The sequence below is a fragment of the Prinia subflava genome, chromosome 3 (genome assembly GCF_021018805.1).
Source record: "Prinia subflava isolate CZ2003 ecotype Zambia chromosome 3, Cam_Psub_1.2, whole genome shotgun sequence".
Lineage (NCBI taxonomy): Eukaryota > Metazoa > Chordata > Aves > Passeriformes > Cisticolidae > Prinia > Prinia subflava.
This window is the reverse complement of record NC_086249.1, coordinates 69,254,288-69,276,570: the sequence shown is the minus strand read 5'-3', so window position 1 is coordinate 69,276,570 and position 22,283 is coordinate 69,254,288. Positions and strand designations below refer to the sequence as shown.

The 22,283-nt window shown below is 39.3% G+C and overlaps 1 protein-coding gene across 1 annotated transcript in view; it reads right to left on the bottom strand.

Moving 5' to 3' along the window:
- ITGBL1 (integrin subunit beta like 1) overlaps positions 1-18,101 on the bottom strand; it is a 132,785-nt gene extending 114,684 nt beyond the window's left edge. The window contains exons 1-2 of the mRNA XM_063392379.1: positions 16,654-18,101; positions 15,196-15,407 (exon numbers count right to left, since the gene is read on the bottom strand). Of these exons, the coding sequence (XP_063248449.1) occupies positions 15,196-15,407; positions 16,654-16,727 (286 nt within the window). The 5' untranslated portion in view covers positions 16,728-18,101. The remainder of the gene's footprint in view (positions 1-15,195; positions 15,408-16,653) is intronic.
- Between the last annotated feature and the right edge of the window lie 4,182 nt (positions 18,102-22,283).

Sequence of the window (22,283 nt, the reverse complement as noted above, 5' to 3'; positions counted from 1 at the left end):
TGCACCCTTCACTACTTGCACCTAATTCCCTTTTGCATGTGCTAATTTTACTGTGACCACTAGAAACACTGCAGGCAAAGTAACGGAAGTTTTGCAGGCAGGCAGAGCAATAAAGCAAAATGACTGTTGTTTTTATTAGGTATTAACAGCAATATTGATTCTATCTATTTCCTCTTCATTTCATCCTCTATGATGAAATTCTCTTTTTCATCCTCTGATGAAATCCTCCTGATCATCTTGTAGGATGAACAGTTGCCTCTAGGCATCCTCTATACAACTTTCTCCAGTATCAGTGTTTCTGTCAATTCTTTGCTCATCTATATTCCCTGCTCATCAACTGCACAACTGTTTATGAGATTCGGAGGACCAATTGTCTTTACTCAGGAACCAAAAAAAAATCTTGAAATTTCGTGGCAATACTAGCTTAAAATGTTTAAATTAAAATAAGCCCACATGCCTCTTCAGCAGATTGTACAGCTCTGCATCACTTTTCATTCCACAGGATTTGTAAATCAGAGAGCATTCTAAGAGTATTTGCAAAACAGCAAAGGTGATCAAATTTCTCAGTCATACTAAAACACAAATGGAAATACATTTGGGAGAAAACACACAATTCAAGAGCTGAACTGATATAAATGGTATGCAATACACTCTATTTAGAGAGCCTTCTGTAGCACATCCTATTGCTGTGTGTTAGGAAATTACCAGAAAAGATTAACTGAAAACTCTACACATCATTAGAACACCTTAGAAAGAAAAAAACAAGTGGTTTCAAGATGCATTTGCAGACCAAGTGGCTCCTGATAGAAGTAATCTTCCTCTATTGCCTCTGGAACTGTTTGAAAGCCAGGTATGTCAAAGTGTATGCTTGGTCAACTCATACACTGTAGCAACAGGAAAACTGCGTGCAACAACAGAAGAACAGATGGCCCTTACAGTTGCTTATATTCCATTTACAAATCAAAGAATCTTTGTTTTTAAGGTTTACATCTCAAAACAACAACAACAAAAAAAATCAGTGAAGTCTGACTTCACTGATTTGTCTCTATAGAAACCAGAAGAAAGGCTCTTAGTTTTCAGATGGTGGTGCTCTGCTCACCAGGTCACTCCACCCCATTCAGACTGCATCTGGTTTAGTTTCCAAACTTGTAAGTTTCAAAAGTTATGGTGCAAGTATTACTTTTAAATGCTTATTTGACACATTCCAGTATTTTGGGAGGGGAATGAAAGAAAAATTAATTTGAATTGCATTTCTATTACATAAGGAATATGAAAGTGCTTTTATTATTAAAGCACTACCTTGGAAGAATCCAGTACTGTGGGGAAGGAATGAAGATACTGAACTATGCTTATTTCCTTGCTCATTTTATTTTAGTGTCAAAAAATATAATGCCAATACAATATGTTTCAACACAGCAGTCAAACAAATCATCTTTTTTGGCTCTCTCTTACATTTCCTCTAGAAATAAATCTTGCTTATCCAAGTGTCTAAAATAGGATTTCCCTGCCTAGCTGTTTGCCTAGAAAGGCATCAGTATTTCCTTATTGATTTTTGGCATGTGTCAGTTTAGTCTTTCTTTTCTATACCACATGCACAACGTCTTCAGGCATTTGTCTCCTCCATTTGCAGGCGGAGTGAAACCACTGAGTTAGGAATTTTGTGAATGTTACCATCACAAAATTAAGTTAATGTTAAAAACTGTTGCTGCTATAACAGACCTACATTTTCTTTTTCTGAGGAACACTTTGTACTGCATGAGGTTTCATACATTCCAGCTGCCACTTGTATATGAAGTTTTAACATTTGTTTCCAGCCTTTGATCCTCTTTTTCTCACTTTCACCACGTTAAATTTTCTACGTGCATTTGATTCTTTTTCAGCCAAGCAGTAAGACACAGCAGAGTGGAACTCTTGGCTTCTGATGCTTGCCAGAAGGTGTTAGGAGGTATGCAGCCAATGTAATGCTCAGTCTGATCCATTTTTGAGAAAGGATTTAAAAATTCAAACTGACAGTTCAGAATAGAAACAAGTGCTTCAGGTTTTGACACTGCTATGACCACAAAAAACCCCCCACAAAAACAAAAACCCCACAAAAACAAACACAAACCCAAAACCAAAAACAACAACAACAACAAAACCACAAGCAAAAAAAACCACGTTTGCTTAAGGAAAGCAAGTATTTATTATAAAGGTGTCAAGTAGATGACCAAATGAAATTTTAGCTTTTAGGTAAGAAAGTGACTCTGTATATAGTGACATTAAAGTAGAGACTAAATTAGCAAAGCTATATGACTCACTGAAAGACATTTAAAAGCACTTATGTGACTCACATGGGGAGAAAAGACAGATCAAGAGGGTACAGTGGGAATGTGCATTACGTGAAGACAATTGGACTCCTCAACATCAGCTTCCGACAGTGCACTGGTGAGGTGACAATTCTGTCACATAGCACAGATGGAATAGCATCACCCATTAAAAGTACTGCTTTTCTTCTGAGGTTAACCTAATAAAAATATTAAGCACTACAAAGTCATTTGATTTTGTAGAATACGCAGCCCAGAAATGCAGATGCTTCCTTTGCAGCACTTTCTGGCTGCATTGCTTCTCAGCAGCAACTGTTGAATGACACGGTATCAGCCAGACCAAAACAGCTCCAGGAAGGGCTTGTCCAAAGGGATGTGGTGAACTGGGCGAAAGGAGAAGTTGGGCAGTAATGTTTTCATGTTCATTGGATACAGGAGAAAAGGAGAAGACTGGGGAGGCTTTCTGTGGGTGGAATTCCCCGTTTCCTTCCTACAAACATGCACAAGTGTGATGAATACCATATGCCTAGGGAATGCAGGAAGATCAAGAGAATGAAAGAAGGAAGAGGAAATATTCACCCAGACCTGTGTTGTTTGCTGTGTATATAGAATTATACTGTGTATACATGGGTGATTGAGCTGAAGGGAATAGTAGGGGCAATTTCCCAAAGACCCGTGATATGAAAGGAATCAGGTTGATGGAATGGAAGTGTTGTCCCCCAACAATGGCAACATCTTTTGATTTGTCATAAATCTAGGTAATGTTTTCAGCTATCAATACAGCTATCAATTCATTGCTGTCAAGGAATAATTAACTTTCTAAAAGGTATAATTTTGCATTGAGACAATATAGGGAGCACACATTGACATGGCAGCAGTTAAAAAATGGCAGTATGCTACTACTTGCTTCCCCTCTTTCATTATCCAACAAAACATTTTTACCTGTTTGCTTCCAGTGAAAAATGCAGAACAGATGTGGTTCCTGTTTAAGTAGGATTTATGTTATTTGCTGTTTAATGGAGCCACCAAGAATTAAGACCTTCTAGAATATAATTTTTAATGTGGCCTTTATTGGTCCACGTCAAACTGCAGGGAAACCATTCACACTCATTTGGTGTTTTGTTCATTTTGCCATAACTCCATCAGGTCAGTAGTTGACTAAGAATCCATTTGTTAAAACGAAACAAATTAAAAATTATAAATGTTTCTGTTTAATGCTTTGACTGTTATTTTTCCATCAAATTACATGGATTGGATAAAATATGTTTTCCATGACTCTGAGCTTGTTACAGAAGTACATCCATCACTTGTATCTAGAAACAGTAATTTACACCTTTCTATTGAAAAGATACCTAAACTTTAAACAAGCAAGCTTGTTCTCAGAATCCTTCCTACTTAGACACTCCATAGTGGTCATTTAAAAATGTGGTCATTTAAAAACACACATTTTATAAAGTATTATAAACACTGCAGAAAATGAAAGTTCTTAGTATTAATAGATTAAAATCAATGGCTATTCATCAATTTCAAGAAACTATTAAATTTAGGAACAAATTAGCATGACAAAAACTATGTTTATACTACCACAGATCCTCCTCACTAAGGCAGAGCATCAAACTGAGAACTGGTTTCATAGCAGCATCAAATAAAATCAGCCTCAAAGTAACCTCTGGAAGAGATTATCCGGTCCACTTCTTTGTCTGGACTCACAAACAAGGGTGTGTTGATCCTTTCTGACTTGTCCAACCTGTTCTTAAACTCCCAGGCACAGAGGTTGCACAGTCTCCCTAAGACAAGCTTTTTACTGTGGTCAAAACCATTCCATCTCTTGGGAATAAGGAGCACAATGAACAGATTGTCTGGAGAAACTGAAACATGTAAAATTTCAGTGTGCTATGCCACCTATCTTAGGGAGGAGAAAGGGGTGAAGCAAGTAGAAATGATGATACAGGAGTGTACATCTGATTTATGCCTATTTTAAAGTTTCTGTGGTTTAGATTCATATCCCAACAAGCTCCGCTACAACTGAAATGCACTTGCACGAATAAAGCATGAGCTAAGAAACAGTGTTTGATTACAGACAACTGTGGGTAATTTCTACAAAGTCTGTGAATACCTAAGGCAGTTCAGCTCCTCTTGACAACATGCCTCCTTTAGGATTCCTGGGGCACAAGAGCAGAGGTTATTGGCTGGAGATGGAACCACCAGGGAGTGTAAAGAGAGCCAAGGTGGATCTGACTTCCAGCCAGGTCCTCATGGAAACAACTGTTCTTTGATGAGCCAAAGGAATGGATTAGGACAACTGTGAGGAGCAGTGCCAAGGAACTGAGCCAGATAGAGACCACCCAAAGAGCAGAAAAGACTCTGTCAAGAGGGAATGGAATTAGTAAAACAAATTGGCAATTGGATATAACCAAAATGTTGAGAGTCAGGGTGGCAATGGAGGCTCATGCAGAAAAGGATGGAAGAAAAGCCAAGACAACACCTGAAATGCAAAAATACGGAGAACTGGAAGCCCATGAAAGGCCAGAGGAATTATGATCTTATTTCAAAAGAGCCTGATACATGATGTTCCAGACAGAGTAAGATTCTTTTAAAAACCTCTTAGTTCCTTTGGTAGGCACCCACGAAATAAAAGGAAGTTTGTGGTCACTGTACTATTTAAATATTATCCTTCAAGATATTATCCAGCAAGAACTTCATTCAGAAATTCTCATGTGAGTTGACCTTTGAAACCACCTACAGAGAAATCATGTTGTATTTTCTGGACAGTATCTGTGAACAAAAGCTTTTCTAACCTGTATGTAAATGTACCAGATATACATTTAAAGCAGATGACACACTTGGAATGGAATTTCCTTATTTGCAAAAAGTCACATACAAAAGCCTTAGAATGATGAGAGGAGAGGATGTCGAGACTTACCCTGCTCATCCAATTACAAAATCTTAATTTTATTATGACTTTCCAAACCAACCAACCATTTAATAAAACTTGAGCTAGATCTCTCAATATAAACAATTCTTTCATTTATACTACTGAGTATAAATCTTTGAAAGATGGGTTTTCATTTATCAGAGTGTTTTCTCAAAGAACTCTCATTCCTGCTAAATCAAACTCTGACACTCTAGAGAAAAAATATTTTGGTCAATATCCTGTCAAACTACCACTAAGTAACATATAATTCTTTAAAGCAGCACAATACACAGAAGAAAAAAAAACCAGAAAATCATGTAAAATGCTGTCAAGAGTAAAAGCATTCAAAACTTTGGAGATGTCATTGTTATTATTATTTTACCATTACCACTTGCTGGTAAATGACAGGGTCTATATTTTGCTGTTGTAATTTTGTCTGCTATTACCAAGAGATTTTGGCGAAACAAGGGCCAGAATTGCTGTAAAACCAATTCTCTCTTGGCATAACTTTATTGATTTCATTAGACTTCTGTCAGCAGAAAACACTGGCTTCTGTTTAGCTTGGAAAAAAAAAAAAGCAACCACACCATCTGCTTTTATTAAAACATATTTTTAACCTGAAGAGTGGCGATGAGTGACAGGATCCACTCCTAAATCTAACAAAGTACATGACTGGGGTTTAGTAATTTCACCCATCCAATCTCCAATCAATTTCTTCTTGTATTTCTGTATCACGTACACAAAGTTTGTAGGAAGTTAAACATCATAAACCTTGAAGGGACAATTATTTATTATTGTGATACACAAATCTATGCCACATTTAAGTCTCTCTGTTTATTACCAATGCCAATGATATGCTCTAACGTCTCTCTGCTATGCTTCAATTAATTAAGAGGCCTTGGAGGGGAAAAAAAAAGGCAGTAAGAAATGTTCCAGTACTTCTCACTGTAGGATGATGCCCTAAAGCCTGTGAATGAGAAACAAATATATTCTAGAAAGAGAAAAAAGTTCACTGTATCTGGGTTTGCTGGACAGAAGTATTTCTACAAATGCCAACTGCAGGCAAACTCACATAAATAGAAAGTACCCCCTGCAATAGCTCCTACATTGTCCATTCCCATCCAGAGAACCTGGATGTAGGTGATAGGCAATTTCTTTCAGTGAGAGCTGGCACCTTGATCTCTTCCTAAGCACAGTCTGTGAGTTGTGCTTCATTATACTTGCTGTGTCTTTGATGAGGATTAGCTGTGGCTTGAAACACAAACGAGAATGAAACAAAATTATTTCAAAAGACAGTCATTAGAAGTACCAGTGCAACAACAGTACTTCAATTAAGTGCTTCAAGACCATTTTCAGATTTTAAATATATTTCTTACTAGTTATCTGCTTCCCACAGAATTTACCTGACTACAAAGGCACCAGAAAAAAAACTAAATAAATTTGTAATACTTCTATGATTCTGTAACAGGTCTCAGCCTTACCTCTGTATGTTAAGAGTAAAGACATACAATTTATTCACTGACACTATTCTTTCCAGTTTAAAAACTGTTTGAGAAAGGACTGAATCTGTCAAGATAATTAGGGTAAAAGTGTGTTATGTTCCACAAGATAACACAAGTGCTGTTTTCGTGTAAAGTATATAGTGATTAAAAGGCACAATTCTCCAAAAGCATTCAGGAGAACCACCATGCAATATGTTCTCATATGGCTTTTTGTCATGGTATCACCTCCATCCAGCATGATTTGGTCCTTCTGAAAGGAGATTAAATTAGTTGTCCTCCTCTATTTCAGTTCTTTCCTGTTCCTAAAGTGAGAAGTCTGAACTTCTCCAGTAATCCTTCAAAGCATGACTTTACAAACCACTCTTTTGAGGACTGTGGTCTGGGACACAACCCACCAGGCATGTCACTGCACCAACAGTTCTCTGTGGGATTGACCTGCTACCAATCCACTTCCCTATTCACATGTGGAACACTTTTAAGCTGGAAACACACTGAATGTTTCCATAAAACCAAATTCTTCTCGCTTGGATAATACACATAGAAATCAACAATTATTGCACACCTAATGCACAGGTAGTTCTTAGGAAAAAGAATACATGACTGCTTTTTGTAGGAAATAGAATTTTTAGGACTGAAGCATGAAAGATAAAATGTGGTTTTGCCACAACCTTAACTGATAGTTTTATTACTAACAGATTTTATTCTTACACCTCATAGGAACTTGTGCGTTTGAGAGTCCCTAGGAAGGACTCAGATACTTGGGTCCTCTTTTGAGTCTCATTATCAGCCTCAGATGATCAGGAGGTATATCCTCAGCTTCCCCTCTCTTTAACAGCAGAACAAAAACACATATGTCCTGGTAATTGGTTTCAAGAACTGCAAAGAAAGGTGGATATGAGAGTTGGATGCTGTGACCATCACAGTTCAGTTCCATATACCAGGCATGCTCCCCCCATCTGAAGTGAGGCTTGCATTTTTTGGGAAGAACCACATTACTCCCATGGAAATGATTTGGATCATGTAAATTTAGCTCTTGTTCACAGAATACCATTTATTATTAATCTCTTAAAAATGCCTGTATCTCCATCTGCTGAAAAGACATTCAAATTATATACCAACTCTACTTGTATCCAATAATTTCCAAAGGGGTAAGGATGAACAAGAAATGAGTCTGGATGTTTGAGGAAGTGGAGAGGAACAGCATTTTCTGAAGAAGAGGGGTTTTGGGCTTATGAGACTCAATGAGTTTGTACCATTGAGTTTCACAAATATCCAGTTACTTTCTGCAAAATATTGTTTAAAATACTTGGAATAAGGAAATAGGGTGCTGAGAAACCTGTGTCACCTGACACTGCTGTGTTACCAAGCTGTTTACCATGTGTGCTCCCAACATTTCAGGCGCATGAATGGACTAAGGTAAATGATTAACATTTATCTTGCTTTAAACATGTTACCAAGTTTGTAAACTAAACCATTTCAAATACCAGGAAGCAACCATTTCCCTCTTGTTGTTGCTGCATGAGTTCACTGGAGAAAACCATAATGAATATAAAATTAAAAGATGCATAATAGTGCAAATGCACAAAAGTCTTCAATAAAGGTAGACAGATTTAGCATTTCTTAGCTGTCAACCACACAGCTTCAAAATTTAAGTAACTTTAATACAGCCTTTTAATTAAGTAGGAAATTATATGCAAAACAGGAAAAATACTTGAATGAGCTATTTTTACATTCAGTAGCCTCTAACTGTGGATCATAAAGGCTAACATCCCTAATATTTAAAATCACAGACACTATCTGATTGAAAAGACTGAACAGGACCTGCTGGAGGCAGACAACTGGAAAAAGCATGCCTGAGAAAGGTAGACTTTGGCAGTCCCTTTGGGGCACAGGAGGATTCTCCCCCAGCCCACTCACAATCTCCCCAGCCCAGAATTGCCCTCAGGAACAAAACACTGTGACCAGGTGCTCTGGTTTGAACATCTGCTGCTGCGTGGAGCTGCCAAGGCAACAGCATTCGGCTGTGATGTTCTCCAAATCACACAGTACTCAGCTCACTCCTGACAGTGCCAGAGCTGGCACTCCCAGTGACCTTTTCCATAAAAATGACCCAGATATGACTCCAAAAGCTCTGACTGCCACTCTTTAGGTCACTGGGTGTCCCAGATTATATCACTCATGCTACTCAGGTGGACAGGCAAAAGGCAAAGCAGCTCTTTCAAGAAAGGGGACAGGTGCAACTCCAGTTAAAGTCTCTTGAATCTTTATGCTTCTACATACAAGAATATGATCATGTAACTGCTCAAGCTGGTGTTCCAACTCACTCCCAACATACAAAATGTACACAAACCCCACCTGCAAAAATTACTCCCTCCATCACTAAGAAATGAAGCTTTTAAATAAACTTTTCAAACTGTGTTTGAAAGAAGAGCAGGGTTTTTTCCCTTCATAGTCCTTCCATCTCCAAAGGGAAATTTGAATCCAGCAATACAACGGTGGTACACCATAAACACACCATAATATGGCCTCAACCACCACACCCTCCAGTTAAAACACTGATAAGTTCTAGTACCATATATATATACACTTATGGGGTCCTTCTTTGCATGGCCAAAGTCAAAGTCCAGTACTTTTTTAGGCACAAATTGCCCTTTTTCCTGGACAGCACTAGCAATGTGTCCTCTCCTCTCAAAAAAGCTCATGGGAACTTTTTTTAATCAGTTCTTTTTCAAGATAAACTACTTGGGAACACTAATACTGAAAGGTCTACTGTGTAGTGCCATAAGTGATGATTGTTTAAATTCCTTGGCAGGACCAGCTACCAACAGTAAAGCTTTTAATAAGCATAGAAAATTATACCAAGACATTTGCCCAAAAAAGGCTGTCATAAGAACAGATACTGAAACCTATCCACTGATAAATCAGGTAAAATAATTAACACTTCTGTAGCATTAAATACACCATCTACTTTCTGTTCACCATATCTTTTTCATACTAATGATACTGAAATGAAATGTTAATAGAAGGACACAGCCTATGTAAGCCATTTTTTCATAAAGAGCATTCCTTCAAATAAATAAAAATAAACTTCAGTTAATTATCAGCCTGTGAGGGACTTAAAATTCCAACACACTTTAGAACATTTATTTGTATTGACAAAGGTCACAGAAAGGGTTGTTTTGTTTTCTCTGCAATGGATAAGCATGTCACCTGAGACTACAGGACAAAAGGTGAAGGGGATGCTGCTCCCCACCTTCTTTTGCTGTTGGAGCCAGCCTGAGGGGCTACATTCCGGCTCTGCTAGGTGCTGGAAAAGCCTTTCACTTCCATGTGCCGAACACACGCACTTTTACCTTTTAAACTAACACCTATTTTCCATCAGTAGTATCTACAGATAAAGGCGCTCAAAATGAGGGCTAAGTAACTAGGTACATACCATTTAGTAAGTTACTTTTAAAATGCTTCCCTTCCATTAATCTCCCCAGCAGTTTTTGTGCCTAAGCTTCCTCCTACCTCACTCACCACTGCTATGAATCCTCACACTGCATTTGGAACTAGAGCAATGTCTCAAAGGCTGCTTGTTTTCACCTAGATCAGGTACCAACAGCACAAAGTTGAGAATAATACAGGCTTTAGCTTGTGCTTTCTGTGTCTGCTGGGACCTTGAGCACTTAGCAAGGCAATGAACCTGCAATGAGGTCTATGCTATCACCATTTCACTTCTACGGGAACCTGAGGAACCTGTTTTGAGATGAATATGGATGCTATTGTCACACCTACACACCCCTGCTCTGGGAGGAAATGTCACAAAATGCCAAGTTCTGAAGTCCAAACTAAAGCAAACTAGGTCAGAGCAGAACTGCAATCTCCATCTTCACCAGTAGCCTCCTGCCCTGTTTTTGGCTTGGTCTTTTAAGGAGGCTCTGTCTCCAGTGGCCACATGTGCCACAGGTGAATCTTTGCAAACATGGCCTCTGACAGACAAGAGGCTTATGCCTGTTCTCAAAATCCAGGGCTTTGAATTTCCCTTTGGATCAAATGGCAGTCAATGCAGGTCACAGGCTGACTTTTCTTCACACTTTTAGCAAGAAATGCTGCTCAATGAACAATCAGCATGTCAGACCTCCCTTCGGGATGAATACAAAAGCACAGCTGTTAGAGACTTTCCAGCACAACTTCCATAGGTCTGCCTAAAGACACTATTCAGTTTCTGTGCAAAGAGCAGTCCTCAGCCTAAAATTTCCTCCTAATTCCATCTTCAAATTCCAAACTCTCTCAAACTTGTATATAGTACCATACATCCAATAAACTCCCATGGATGCATATGTAGTACCTTAATACTTTAATTTATCTTGCTATTTCAACATCTAATCCTTGTCAATTTTATTTTTCACTTGTGTTCTCCACATAGTTTAAAACCTTACAGATCAGAAAATAATGGCACTTTTATTCTTTTGTCCTTCATGTTACATATGATAACACCTCTGGCTGTGAAAACCTACAACTAACACTGGCATTATTTTGCTGAACTAGTCTTAAAATAGGTACAGCACCCACAGCAACCACGACTTTGGAGGAAGAAACAGAAAAATCTTTCATTGGCCTGAAAAGCAGCAAGTTCCACATCAACTGCTTATGGAAAATCACACTGTGCCACCATTTTTCAGTAGGTGTAAAAGGTTTGGAAGTTTGGAAGAAAAATGGTTTATAAAATCTTAATAACTATGAAAAAAACAAACAAATACAGTTCTGAGCAAAGACAAACGTTCTTCATATGTTGGTGTCTATGTCATCACCAAATTGTATCTCAAAAGTTGTATCTCAAATACACCAAATTACATGTCTTTTGATCTCACCAGCTACAAGCAGTGCAATCATACTGTCACATGTCCCAGCTGGCAGTTCTTGTGGTCCATTCTCTAAGAACATCTAAAGTGTTCCCACTTCAGCTGGTCAAGAAAGTCTATGCTTGGTTCTGTTTTTCTATCTTCATTAACCACAGACACAGCAAAAAAGATTAAATAAAAAAACCAAACCAACCAACCAAAAAACCCAAAACCAAACAGAAACACAAACAACCAAATAAACAAACAAAAACCCCACCAAAAATCCGTAAAATTCATTTTCCACTATACCACAAAAAACCCCACAGACAAATAGGTATCAAGCAGTGATGTGACAGGAATTAGTCCTGTATTCCACTTTCCCTCCACACAAAATGGGCTCCTCTTGTGCTAAGAAAGCCTGAGGCAATATGCAACTGTCTGAGGTCAAAACTACTATCTGCAAATAAACAGCAACAAGTATATTTTCTGCTTTGAATGAAGCATAAATCCTTTGGGGGTTTGATTGTTTTTGATTCAGTCTTCCTACTTTTAGTGCATCTCCTTGAAGATCAGCAACAAAAGATAAAATAAAGATGTCCCTGACATTGCAAAGAGAATGACAGGACAGTATGTGCTCGATTTCCTCTACAGCCCGTGATACATTAAGCAAATAAAAAGGCCACAGAAGGGGACAGGAGACTCAGTGACTCACACCACAGTACTTGGTTTCTCTCTTCTTTGTTTCTGACTCCATGAGGGATCACCTGTTACTTTATCAATCTCAGTGGGATAAAAGGCAAGAAAATTATTGGAACTCCCTCTAAAGCACCTGGAAACATAATGAGAGAGAAATACAGCAAAGAAGTCTCAAAGGAAAATAAAAGGACAGAAACATTTAAATCTGCTCTTCTTTATTACTCATAGCATAATCTCTCTCTGATTTTTATAAAAGGTTTATGAGAAAAAGCAAATCAATCAGATGGACATCTGACATTTTCTTTACCTTCAGGCCCTCTCTCTCCAGAATATGATTTTTCAACAACTGGTCCAGAAAGTGGATCTGACACAGAAAGTGTCTTTAAGATAATGAGCTGCATATTGAGGAACTAAATCTTTTGTTTAGCTTGGGACAGGCAAAGGAAGCGGAGGAATATCTGACGTGACTGGCAGGGAAACACAGCTATCTTTGGCATTCGTGACTCAAACAACTCTGCCTGTCCATTTCTGAATATGAACATCACTGGGGATAAGACATCAGTCACTTGGAATAGGAATCACTCTGGCAGCTTGAAAAGTAGCTTGTTTTAAACAGCATCAGCCTAATACCATGGCTTTCTAGAGGGATATTGAAAGACTGTCTAGAAGTTCTCCATGAGGTACCAGTCAGCAGTTACTGTTGTTGCCTATGTCAGGAGAAATCCACAATTAAAAGGGACAGCAAATGTCAAAAGAAAAACATGAAAAAGAAAATTAAAGCAGGAAATAGAACTGCAGTAGGACATTATGACTATTCACTCAGAGGAAACACAACTTCATCATTAACTCAAAAAATGGCGCAAAAATGCAAAGAAAGGGAAATATGTCATACCCTGGAAACCGGCCTGGTGATCTAACGTTAAGAAACATCACTGGATGCAGTTCACTGAATAGATGGGTAGGGGAAAATATTATTCATACTACATAAGGTCAGTCTCCTGCCAGTTATCCCAGATCTGACCTTCTTTCCTACGCTCCCTTCCTTGCCTATACAAACAATTTCAGTCACTAAAAACATGGGGGAAAATGAAGAGGGCAACAAGCACAGCCTGAAGGGAGGTGTTTCACCAACAGGATCCCAGCTCCAAAAGTTACCTGGGGCTGCTCTCCTGCAGTGCTGGGCAGCCCTGGACTGCAACAAAGTCAGGCAGATTTTTATCACAATTGTTGAAAAGCCCAAATGAAGAAAGCAAAACTCCTGCCCCCTTCACAGTTGTTTCCCTCCCCAGGACTTTCTACTGAATTTTTTTACTACTTTTTTTTTTCCAGAAGAGAGAATTCAAATTATTTCACATCTCAGTGGTAACATGGTAACGCAGCTTCAATACTCCAGCTAGGAGTGACAAAGTGACAAGTACAGAAAATTGGGGTTTTTTAAAAAATCTAATCAGTTAGCATTCACATTTTTGAACTGCTGCATGAAGTGTTACCCAAAAGCTAAATATTGTTAAGAGATCTCTTGACTCTGTTTATTGTGTCAGCACACTACCACCAAAGTCCTGACAAAACTTGCAGCCACTGTTCATATTAAAAGGAACATGGTGGAATTTATAGCTGAATATTAAAATTGAAGGAGCTTTCAGTTGCCCTTTATGCAGTCAACCCAGCAACAACACCAAGCACTTTGAAATCACACTACCAAGCAAAAAATTCATGTGTGGGACAGCAAAGCACTGAAATGCTATGATATTTCTTACGTAGGGGGATTTAACACTGCTAACTGCAGAGTCTGTAAATCAGTTTCTCTACAGAACTCTAAAGTCATAGGTGCCAAATATAAATCTTTTTCTCATAATTCCATTCTTGGTCCTTTCATGTTATTACTGGACTTCCTGGATAAACTGTTGCTAAAATGAGTTTGGTCTTTTTTCCTACAAAATTTGCCAAAAAAACTGCTGGAATGCATTTATATTGTCATCTTACCAGAAGAATTTCTGTAACATTCCCATTGACCTAATTGCAGGTTTTGGCCTGAAAAGATGACACGTCTCTGTGAATATGGTAAAGCTGTTGAAACACGGATACTAGAAATGAAGTACCCTTCTGGCCCCTTTCATCAAGCTCCAGGCTGAATCCCCTTAGGAATGTGATGGCATTGCTTCTCCTTGCCTTTTTTCTAAAATCCTATTCTAAGCTGCTTAAAAACAAAAAGACAAAAAATCTGACTGAAATAACCCAGAAACTTAAGTAAAAACAGCTGGAAAGATGAAAGAGTGATAATGTTTAGATGTTAACCAAGCAACATGTTCCAACAACTGCAGGGACTGAATTTTGTCCCAGAAATATATGTTTTTAAAGGATACAGTGTCAGTGGGGAAATCCCTGAAACCGCAATAAAATTACATTGTTTTAAGTCTTTATTTGGAAAGTATTACCATTACTTAGAGAAAAACAGAGTTTTCATGTTTATGTAGTAAATATAAGTGTGGTACGTCTTACAGCAAATCTTTTTTCTTATAGCAGGAGAAGAAAAAAGTAATAATCACAGGACAAAATTGTTGTTTGGAGATAATTTAAAGCCAGGGTAGATACCATAAGCCATCATTAGGCGGGCAATTCAAATGAAGACATGTATAATAACATGAGGTATACTGCACACTGCATTAGATTTAAAACACAGTTTGCAAGGCTTCCAACCCAAAGCAACTTCTGCTTTTGCCCCTGATGCAGATGAATCTTGCTCTAGGCTAAGTCCCATTTTACGGCAGACACAGTGCCTGTAACTTCTATCCTTTAATCTGACAAAATCCTTGGATGTGCCCACAATTCTGTTTAGACTCATGTTTCAGGGACCCATATGTCATCATGCCTTTACTGTATCAGTGTGCTCTGTTCCTGGTTTTAATGTATATTCCTAATTTTCTAAACTTCCGTCATCATCAGGGCTTCCTTACCTGTGCAGATTTTCCCGTCGTAGGCCTCGCACACCCAGTCGTGGCACTCGCAGAGCGGACCGTAGTATTTGCCAAACTCAGTCACTTGGCAGATGCAGACCCCACACTCACAGCTGCCCCTGCCGCTGCACAGCTTCCCCCCTGGGACGCGGCACCTGAGCTCCGACTCGGCCCGGGACAGGCGGCACGAAGCGGGAATACCCAAACCGCTCCTGCAGGGGACAGCAAACAGAATCGGCTGCGGCCAAAGGCGGGGGCTGCAGCCCGGAGCCGATGAGAGCTTAGCTCATTTGAAACCACCCTCCTGTCATTGCTTCAGCCAATACCCAGAATATTCTTCTTACCACCTCTTCAGCTACAGTTCCAAATTATTACTTGCCTCAAATCACCCATTTTTCTTCGTTTTCATCAGAAATCTCATTTATTTTGCTTACCTTTTTAACTACATAGGCCTCATCTACTTTCCCATCAGGCATATCTGGTATATGTGCATAGACACGTATGGTATGATTATCCATCATGAAACATTTTGATCTTAATTATTTCAAAAAAGTTTGGAGACATCATATTCATCCAAACATCTGGGTAGCATAAGAGAAATATATATCATACAGCACACTTAGGGTCGATGCTAATAAAATATTTTTGCCAAAGTCATCCTTCTGGTTGTCAGACACATACAATCCATGCTTTCAAAGGAAAAGGAAGCCAAAGTAATCATAGCTTTCCATGCAACACTATAGGCTGTGGCTGTGGTTTCAGTAAAGGCAGCAGAATCCTGCTCTAGATCTGTAGATTTGCAGCTCTGCCATGCCACTGTACCATGCACCAGAGCACATGGAGATCAGGACTTTCAGGACATACTCAGGGAAAATCACACTTTGTCTCATCAGGAGCTGAATCGTAGGAAAAAAGAACAAAGGACTGCTCAGACCAAAAACAGGTCCTCACAACACTAAGGCATACTGAAGATGTAGATGAATGGAACCTGCCCTTCTCACACAGTAGATTTTGCCAGGCTCTGGAGCAGAGGACCTGCTGGTCCCAGAAGCCGGTGTGTGCTGGCTGTGGTGGAGGTGGAGAGTGAAGGGCAGTGCACCTGGCTGTGCCACTGCACCGAAGCACAGCAATGAGCAGGGTTCTGCGGTGACGTGCCTGCTCCATTCACGCAGCAGAATTTAGAAGTTTGAGCGCAGAGTCATCACTAGCCAGCTCTTCCCCCTTCACTGCTTTCAGAGTGTGCATCTTGGGCATCAAATGCGTTTTTGCAGATAACTCTGTAGTCTGCACAGGCACCTACCTACTGAGGTCCCCAGTGTCCCAGAGCGCTGCCCTCAGTGTCACCTTTAAGCAGGCAGGGAAAAGCCAACACACCGCTCCACAGCTCCTTCCTCCACCCCAGCTTCCACACTCGTGGCACTCGGGTCCGTCGCGCCCCCCCGTGCGAGGCGCACTTACCGCGGGGCCGGGGGCCCGGCCGGCAGCGCGGGGCCCGGCAGCAGCGGCAGCAGCAGCAGCGCCAGCCCCAGCATGGTGCGAGCCGCGCCGAGCCGCGCCCGGAGCGCTCCTGCGCCGACAGACAGACAGCCGGACAGAGCCGCCAGGCACGCGGAGAGCTGCGGGCTGGACAGGGCCGGCTCCAGCGCTGCTCCCCCCGGGCTGCAGCGGCTCTGATTAGCTGCCTGGGAGCGGGATTTGGGCAGCGCTCTGGGGAGGAGGCCGATGCCAAACCCCCAAGTTTACAGTCTAGGCAGGGAAGTAATTAGAAACACTTGCGCAGCCAGATGGTTTATTTTGATGTTTTAAAAGTGGCCCGTTCACAGATGTGAACGAACTATCCCATTCTCAAAGTACAGGCACCGTAAATATTTGAGGTATGTGTATCCCCCTGTCCTTCGACAGACGGCTGCTTGGGATAATCTGTGAAACTCGTACCGGCGAGGGGACAGGACCAGCGCTCGCCAGCTGCAGCATCCCTGCCTGAGTGCTGGAGCACCTCCCTGGCGCCTCTCCAGCTCCGTGCCTTCCCTCCTTCCCCTAAGGTCACCTGCTCACGTCACAGCACCGTGCGACACTGCAGGCTGCCAGCCTACACCAGCAGGAGTGGCTGCACATTAAAAATATGATTAGTTAGCCATTTCCTAATACCTTATTAAAACACAGTCCAATATTTCATCTCAGCAGTGGGAGATTTTTGAATTGCCTTAAAACTAAGCTAAAAGGGAGGACAGTCTCTCCAAATGAAATCAGTTTGGGCAGATATGGCCACGTGCACTTCTTTATGCTGAAGAAAAGTTTTTGATCCCTCTGGCTGTCCTGGGAAATTGCTGATTGCCTGATACCTTCCTGGAGTGGAAAACTCTTAAAGAAACAAACTTTGACCACAAAAGATGGTAAGTTAGAGGTGTCCTAGTCTACACACACACATACATATTTTTAAAGCAGGCAGCTGACAGAGGAAGCTTTCACTGGTTCTGAAGCCTGTATTGGAGATTAAAGCCCTCAGTAGCTTTCTCAGAATGAAAAGCTCTTGCTTTAATTTCACATTAAATATCTAATATATCACTGTTCCAGAAAACATTTTTAAATTTACCTAAAATTCTCTGACTTAGAGGCTTCCTTTTGTATGAGTTTAAGTGGGTGTCTTACATTTTACATAGTGAACTCAAGGTTACAATTTACAGCATTCCTGCTAACATAACTAGTTCTGTTAGTTATCTTCCTGCAAAAAAAAAAAAAAAATAAGGCATCAAGCATTTGACTGTGTTCTGCTGTCCTTATAGATGACAAAAGAACCTTTAAAGTCTAGTTAGGGGCCTGTTTCCAGTCAAGTATCCACTCCATTGGAGGATAAAACTGTATGGAAACACAAAAGAAGAGACTGGACAAAATCTGCTCTAGCATATTTGTAAACATACATCCTTATTCCCTGAAGATATACAGGTGAAACCCAGACACTACTCCAATGGACTATTAAAACAGAAGACTTTTTTCATATTTTAGTAATTTATCTTGAAGTTGTGAAGTGCAAAACTTCACTGTCTACTCAAAGTGTACTAACTTGTTTATGACACATAATTTTACACTAAAATACAAGTAAGCAGAATTAGGATGTAAAAAAATCTAAAAGCCCCATATCCAGCTGTTGCATACCAAATCTATTTTTTACCAGTTTTGCTGCCCTTTATAGTATATTTCATATTGCAAATGTGTTAAGATGTTTTCTCGAGCAATACAGAACATAAAAATCCTGTACTGAGTGATCTGTTGGCTTCAGTCCTGTAAATGTTTACATTTACAGGCTAACCCCATGCATTTGATTTACTTTGATGGATCTGGTAAAAAGGGAAGTAATATTGGCAGGCATTTATTTCTGACAGTCCTTGAAATTTGAAATTCATGCTTAATGCAGCATGATGTGTTCTATCAGTGTGATAGTTTTTGAAATGTATTTATAATGCTGCAGTAAAAAATATTTATAAATTAAAACCCTTTAGATTAGAGAAAGCAGCACTTTTAAGAACAATGTGATTGTCAGAAATGATACTGCCTGAAGTCTCAGTTTAGAGAGGAATAAATAGAAAGCTTTGCATTTTAAACAATAGTAATTCCTTTTTAGCACTATATTTATCTTTAATGCACAAATTGAAAGGCTGCCATCTGTTCATCTTCTTCCTTTTTGCCTGAGCAGACTGTTGCTGACAGGTATTCAGAAGACTTTCAAGCAGACTACAAAGTATAACTTCAAATGTATGAGGAGATCACCATGATATGATGAACTTATCACTGTCTTATTTATTTACATCTGTCATGTTCTGAAGAAATACACACCTTTTGGCTGTGGACCTTTTGGATTTGGAGAAGGCATACTTACACTGTTGAAGGTGCAGTGTTTGAAATGTGCAGCCAGAGCTTGAAGTTAATAAATGCTTTCATGTGTACCTGTCTGTAATACAATATCTCAGTTCTCCCTTACTGGATTTTAACCTTTTCTCAGGTTATTATTAAATCATTTAAGCCTAGAATATTTTTATGCATGCCTGTATATACAGGTTTAAAAATTATATTAAATATATATATAAATTTACATATATATACATACACACACACATATGATGTGTATGTATTCAGGAGCTAACTGGCTTCCAAACAGACTGTAAATTCCATCTAAAAGGAGTCAATCTCTTTCTAAATGGAAACCTGACATGTTGCCTTTAGAACTGCTCACTTCTTTTCAGCCACTCCTGTACACAACCCTAAGGAACTTTGTTCTCTACTGGATGACATACACCTACATGAAGCACAGGACTTGTAAAATGCTGCTTTTCCTATGTATTGGAGTTTCAGACAAAGGCTCTAGAGCTGTAGGTGTTTGGTAAGTGTGTAGCTTACAAGTGGCAATGCCACTGCTTGCAGAGTGAAGGTAGAAAAGAGAAAGTCAACATATTGCTGATGAGTACGAGAATCACAGAATCACAGAATCATTAGGTTGGAAGAGACCTGCAGGATCATCAAGTCCAACACAACCCTAACCTCAACTAAACCATGGCACCAAGTTCCACATCTAGTCTTTCCTTAAACACATCCAGAGATGGTGAATCCATTACCTCCTCAGGTAGACCATTCCAATACTTATTTACTCTTTCTGTAGAAAACTTTTTCCTGATATCCAGCCTATGTTTCCCTTGGCGCAGCTTAAGGCCGTGCCCTCTTGTTCTGTCAGTTGCTGCCTGAAGAAAGAGACCAACCCCACCTGAGAAGCTGGTACACACCTGCCAATACTAACCAGCCTTTTCAAAATAGGAAATAGGTTTAAATAATACTTGTCAGACTCAAAATGACTTCAAATAAAGATATGGAATAAAAAAAAAGGATGCTGTTATGCGCACTTACATTTGAACCTCATTTTTTGAGTGTATCCCTGTTACTGTTCTTCATAAAAGTCTATAGGATTAGGTAGAGAGATTGGGATAAACCTTTTCCCTGCAATTTTATTGATCAGTAAAGGAACCAGGTACTTTCCTATCCAAACTGGTGAAGGTTATTTTTGTGATTTCACAGTCTTCTAAACTGTGTAAAAACTAAGCTGCAAGCCTGGGTATAGACAAGATAATTCATAGGCAGTGATTTTTTTTTTTAAGGTAAACAATATCTTTGCTTAAAATTTGCCAGCATTGTTTTTATAATAAATAAGAATGATATTAAAAAATAAGGAAAAAAAAAAGCTTTTTAACTGAAAGAGTAGTCTCATGCTGGAGCAGAACGCCCAGCAATGTTCTGGAATCTTCACCTTTCGATATAGTCAAAAGCCATCTGGACAGGGTTTGGGCAACATGCTTTAGGCTATCTTGCATAGGCAGGCAGAGATCCTTTTCAACCTCAAAGATTCCATAATTCTATGACTCTGATGGCATAATGTGCTATTGAACAAGGTTTGATTTGGTTTGGAGAGGAAGACAGACTCTGCCTACTCCTTTAGTACAGCCTCCTAGGGAATATTTTAATTTTGTTGTCACTTTAATAAAGCCATCAGCTTTGCAAAACACATTCCATGCCATTCTTAAGGAATTTTTTTCTTAATAAAACAAATCAAGATGCACATAAAGTGAACAGTCTAAGCTTAAAAATAATGGAAACCATCAAAATCTGTCAAATATTCCTCCTGGGTTTCCACTGAAGCCTTTTTAGTAACAGCATGGGTTTGTAAGAGTGAAGACTGAGGCATTCAAATGCAGAAGCATTCGGTTACATCAATTTTTTCTAAAATTAACCAGAAGTTGAAAATCCCAAATATCCAACAAGTTATTTTTCCTCCATAAAACGTGGAACAATGAGAATTTTAAGTGTCCAGTGATCCTTCTGTCAAAGATATACAATCACTAAACTAGATAGCTGTAAAGATCTATGACAAACCACTTTAACAGCCATGAAGGAAAATACTTAGTGGAGTTAACTAAAATCTAAATTGATTGTCTAATGTGAACAGTTCACTGTACTGGTGCATGTCATGCATAGAAGGGAACAGGAGACAGAGGACACCAGAGCTGTACAGACCTGAAAACCTTGTGTTAATTTTGCTGACATGGAATCTGGGACAGCTGATGGTATTACACAGGGAATACAAATAGCTTTTGGAGTTACAGGATCAAGGTTAGAGTAAGATAAAAGCTGAGCTGGTCTGAATGTAGCTGGCCTTAATAGTACAGAATATAAGCTACCCAAACAGTTCGTAGGCCAACATTAATCAAGATGTTATTTTGTTATACTCTAGGGTAAAACCTTAGCTTACTCCTTCATGCCTCAGTTGAAACTTTAAATAGCTTGGCGGTCTTTGCTTTGTTCAGTGTTTGCTAGTGAATTCCCCTACACAGCAATAATACCCTGTTTTTACAGAGGCTTTAAGGAAGCAGAAGATATTTAAGCATGATCTTGCAAGAAAGCTCAAAATTCCAGCAACAATAGTGCATTTTAAAACCCAGTCTACTGCATTCTTAACTGTTTAGCATTTCTTTCAGAAAGCAAGTAAAGCTCTGTTATAAGCTGAACTAACAGGATCATTGAAGAGCCCAAGAAAGGAAATAAAAAGCATATAATTTTTCACCATAAATTATTACCTTATGGTCAATTTGTGATTTATCAAAGGGACAAGATTTCTTAATGCTGGGAATCTTGAAAAACCAAAAATAGTGGGAAATACTATTTTATTTGTGATCTTTTTAACTAGTTACCTGAATAAGTAGCAATGAAGGATTACTCTCTTCATTTTGACCAAAGAGCTGTTCCTAAGTATAGCAAATTAAAAGAAATAGAGGCTGCTGGCTTCTTCAGGACAGAACTGTAGTAACTCATGTTGAGTGCCTAAATTGAACACGTGCACACCAGATTCTCCAGGGCAACAGCAACCATCTTACATGGTTTTAATGCTCTGTCTTGCACTGCTTGCTGTTAAACCAAAAATGAAGGAGAGAAGAAATAAAGAAAAAGGAAGTGTGAGAAAACACCACTATTTCTCTTTGTCTGAGAACTTCATATCTACTGAGAGCAAACGAAATCTAAGTTAGTAGCAGACTTGGAACCCTCCTTAAAGT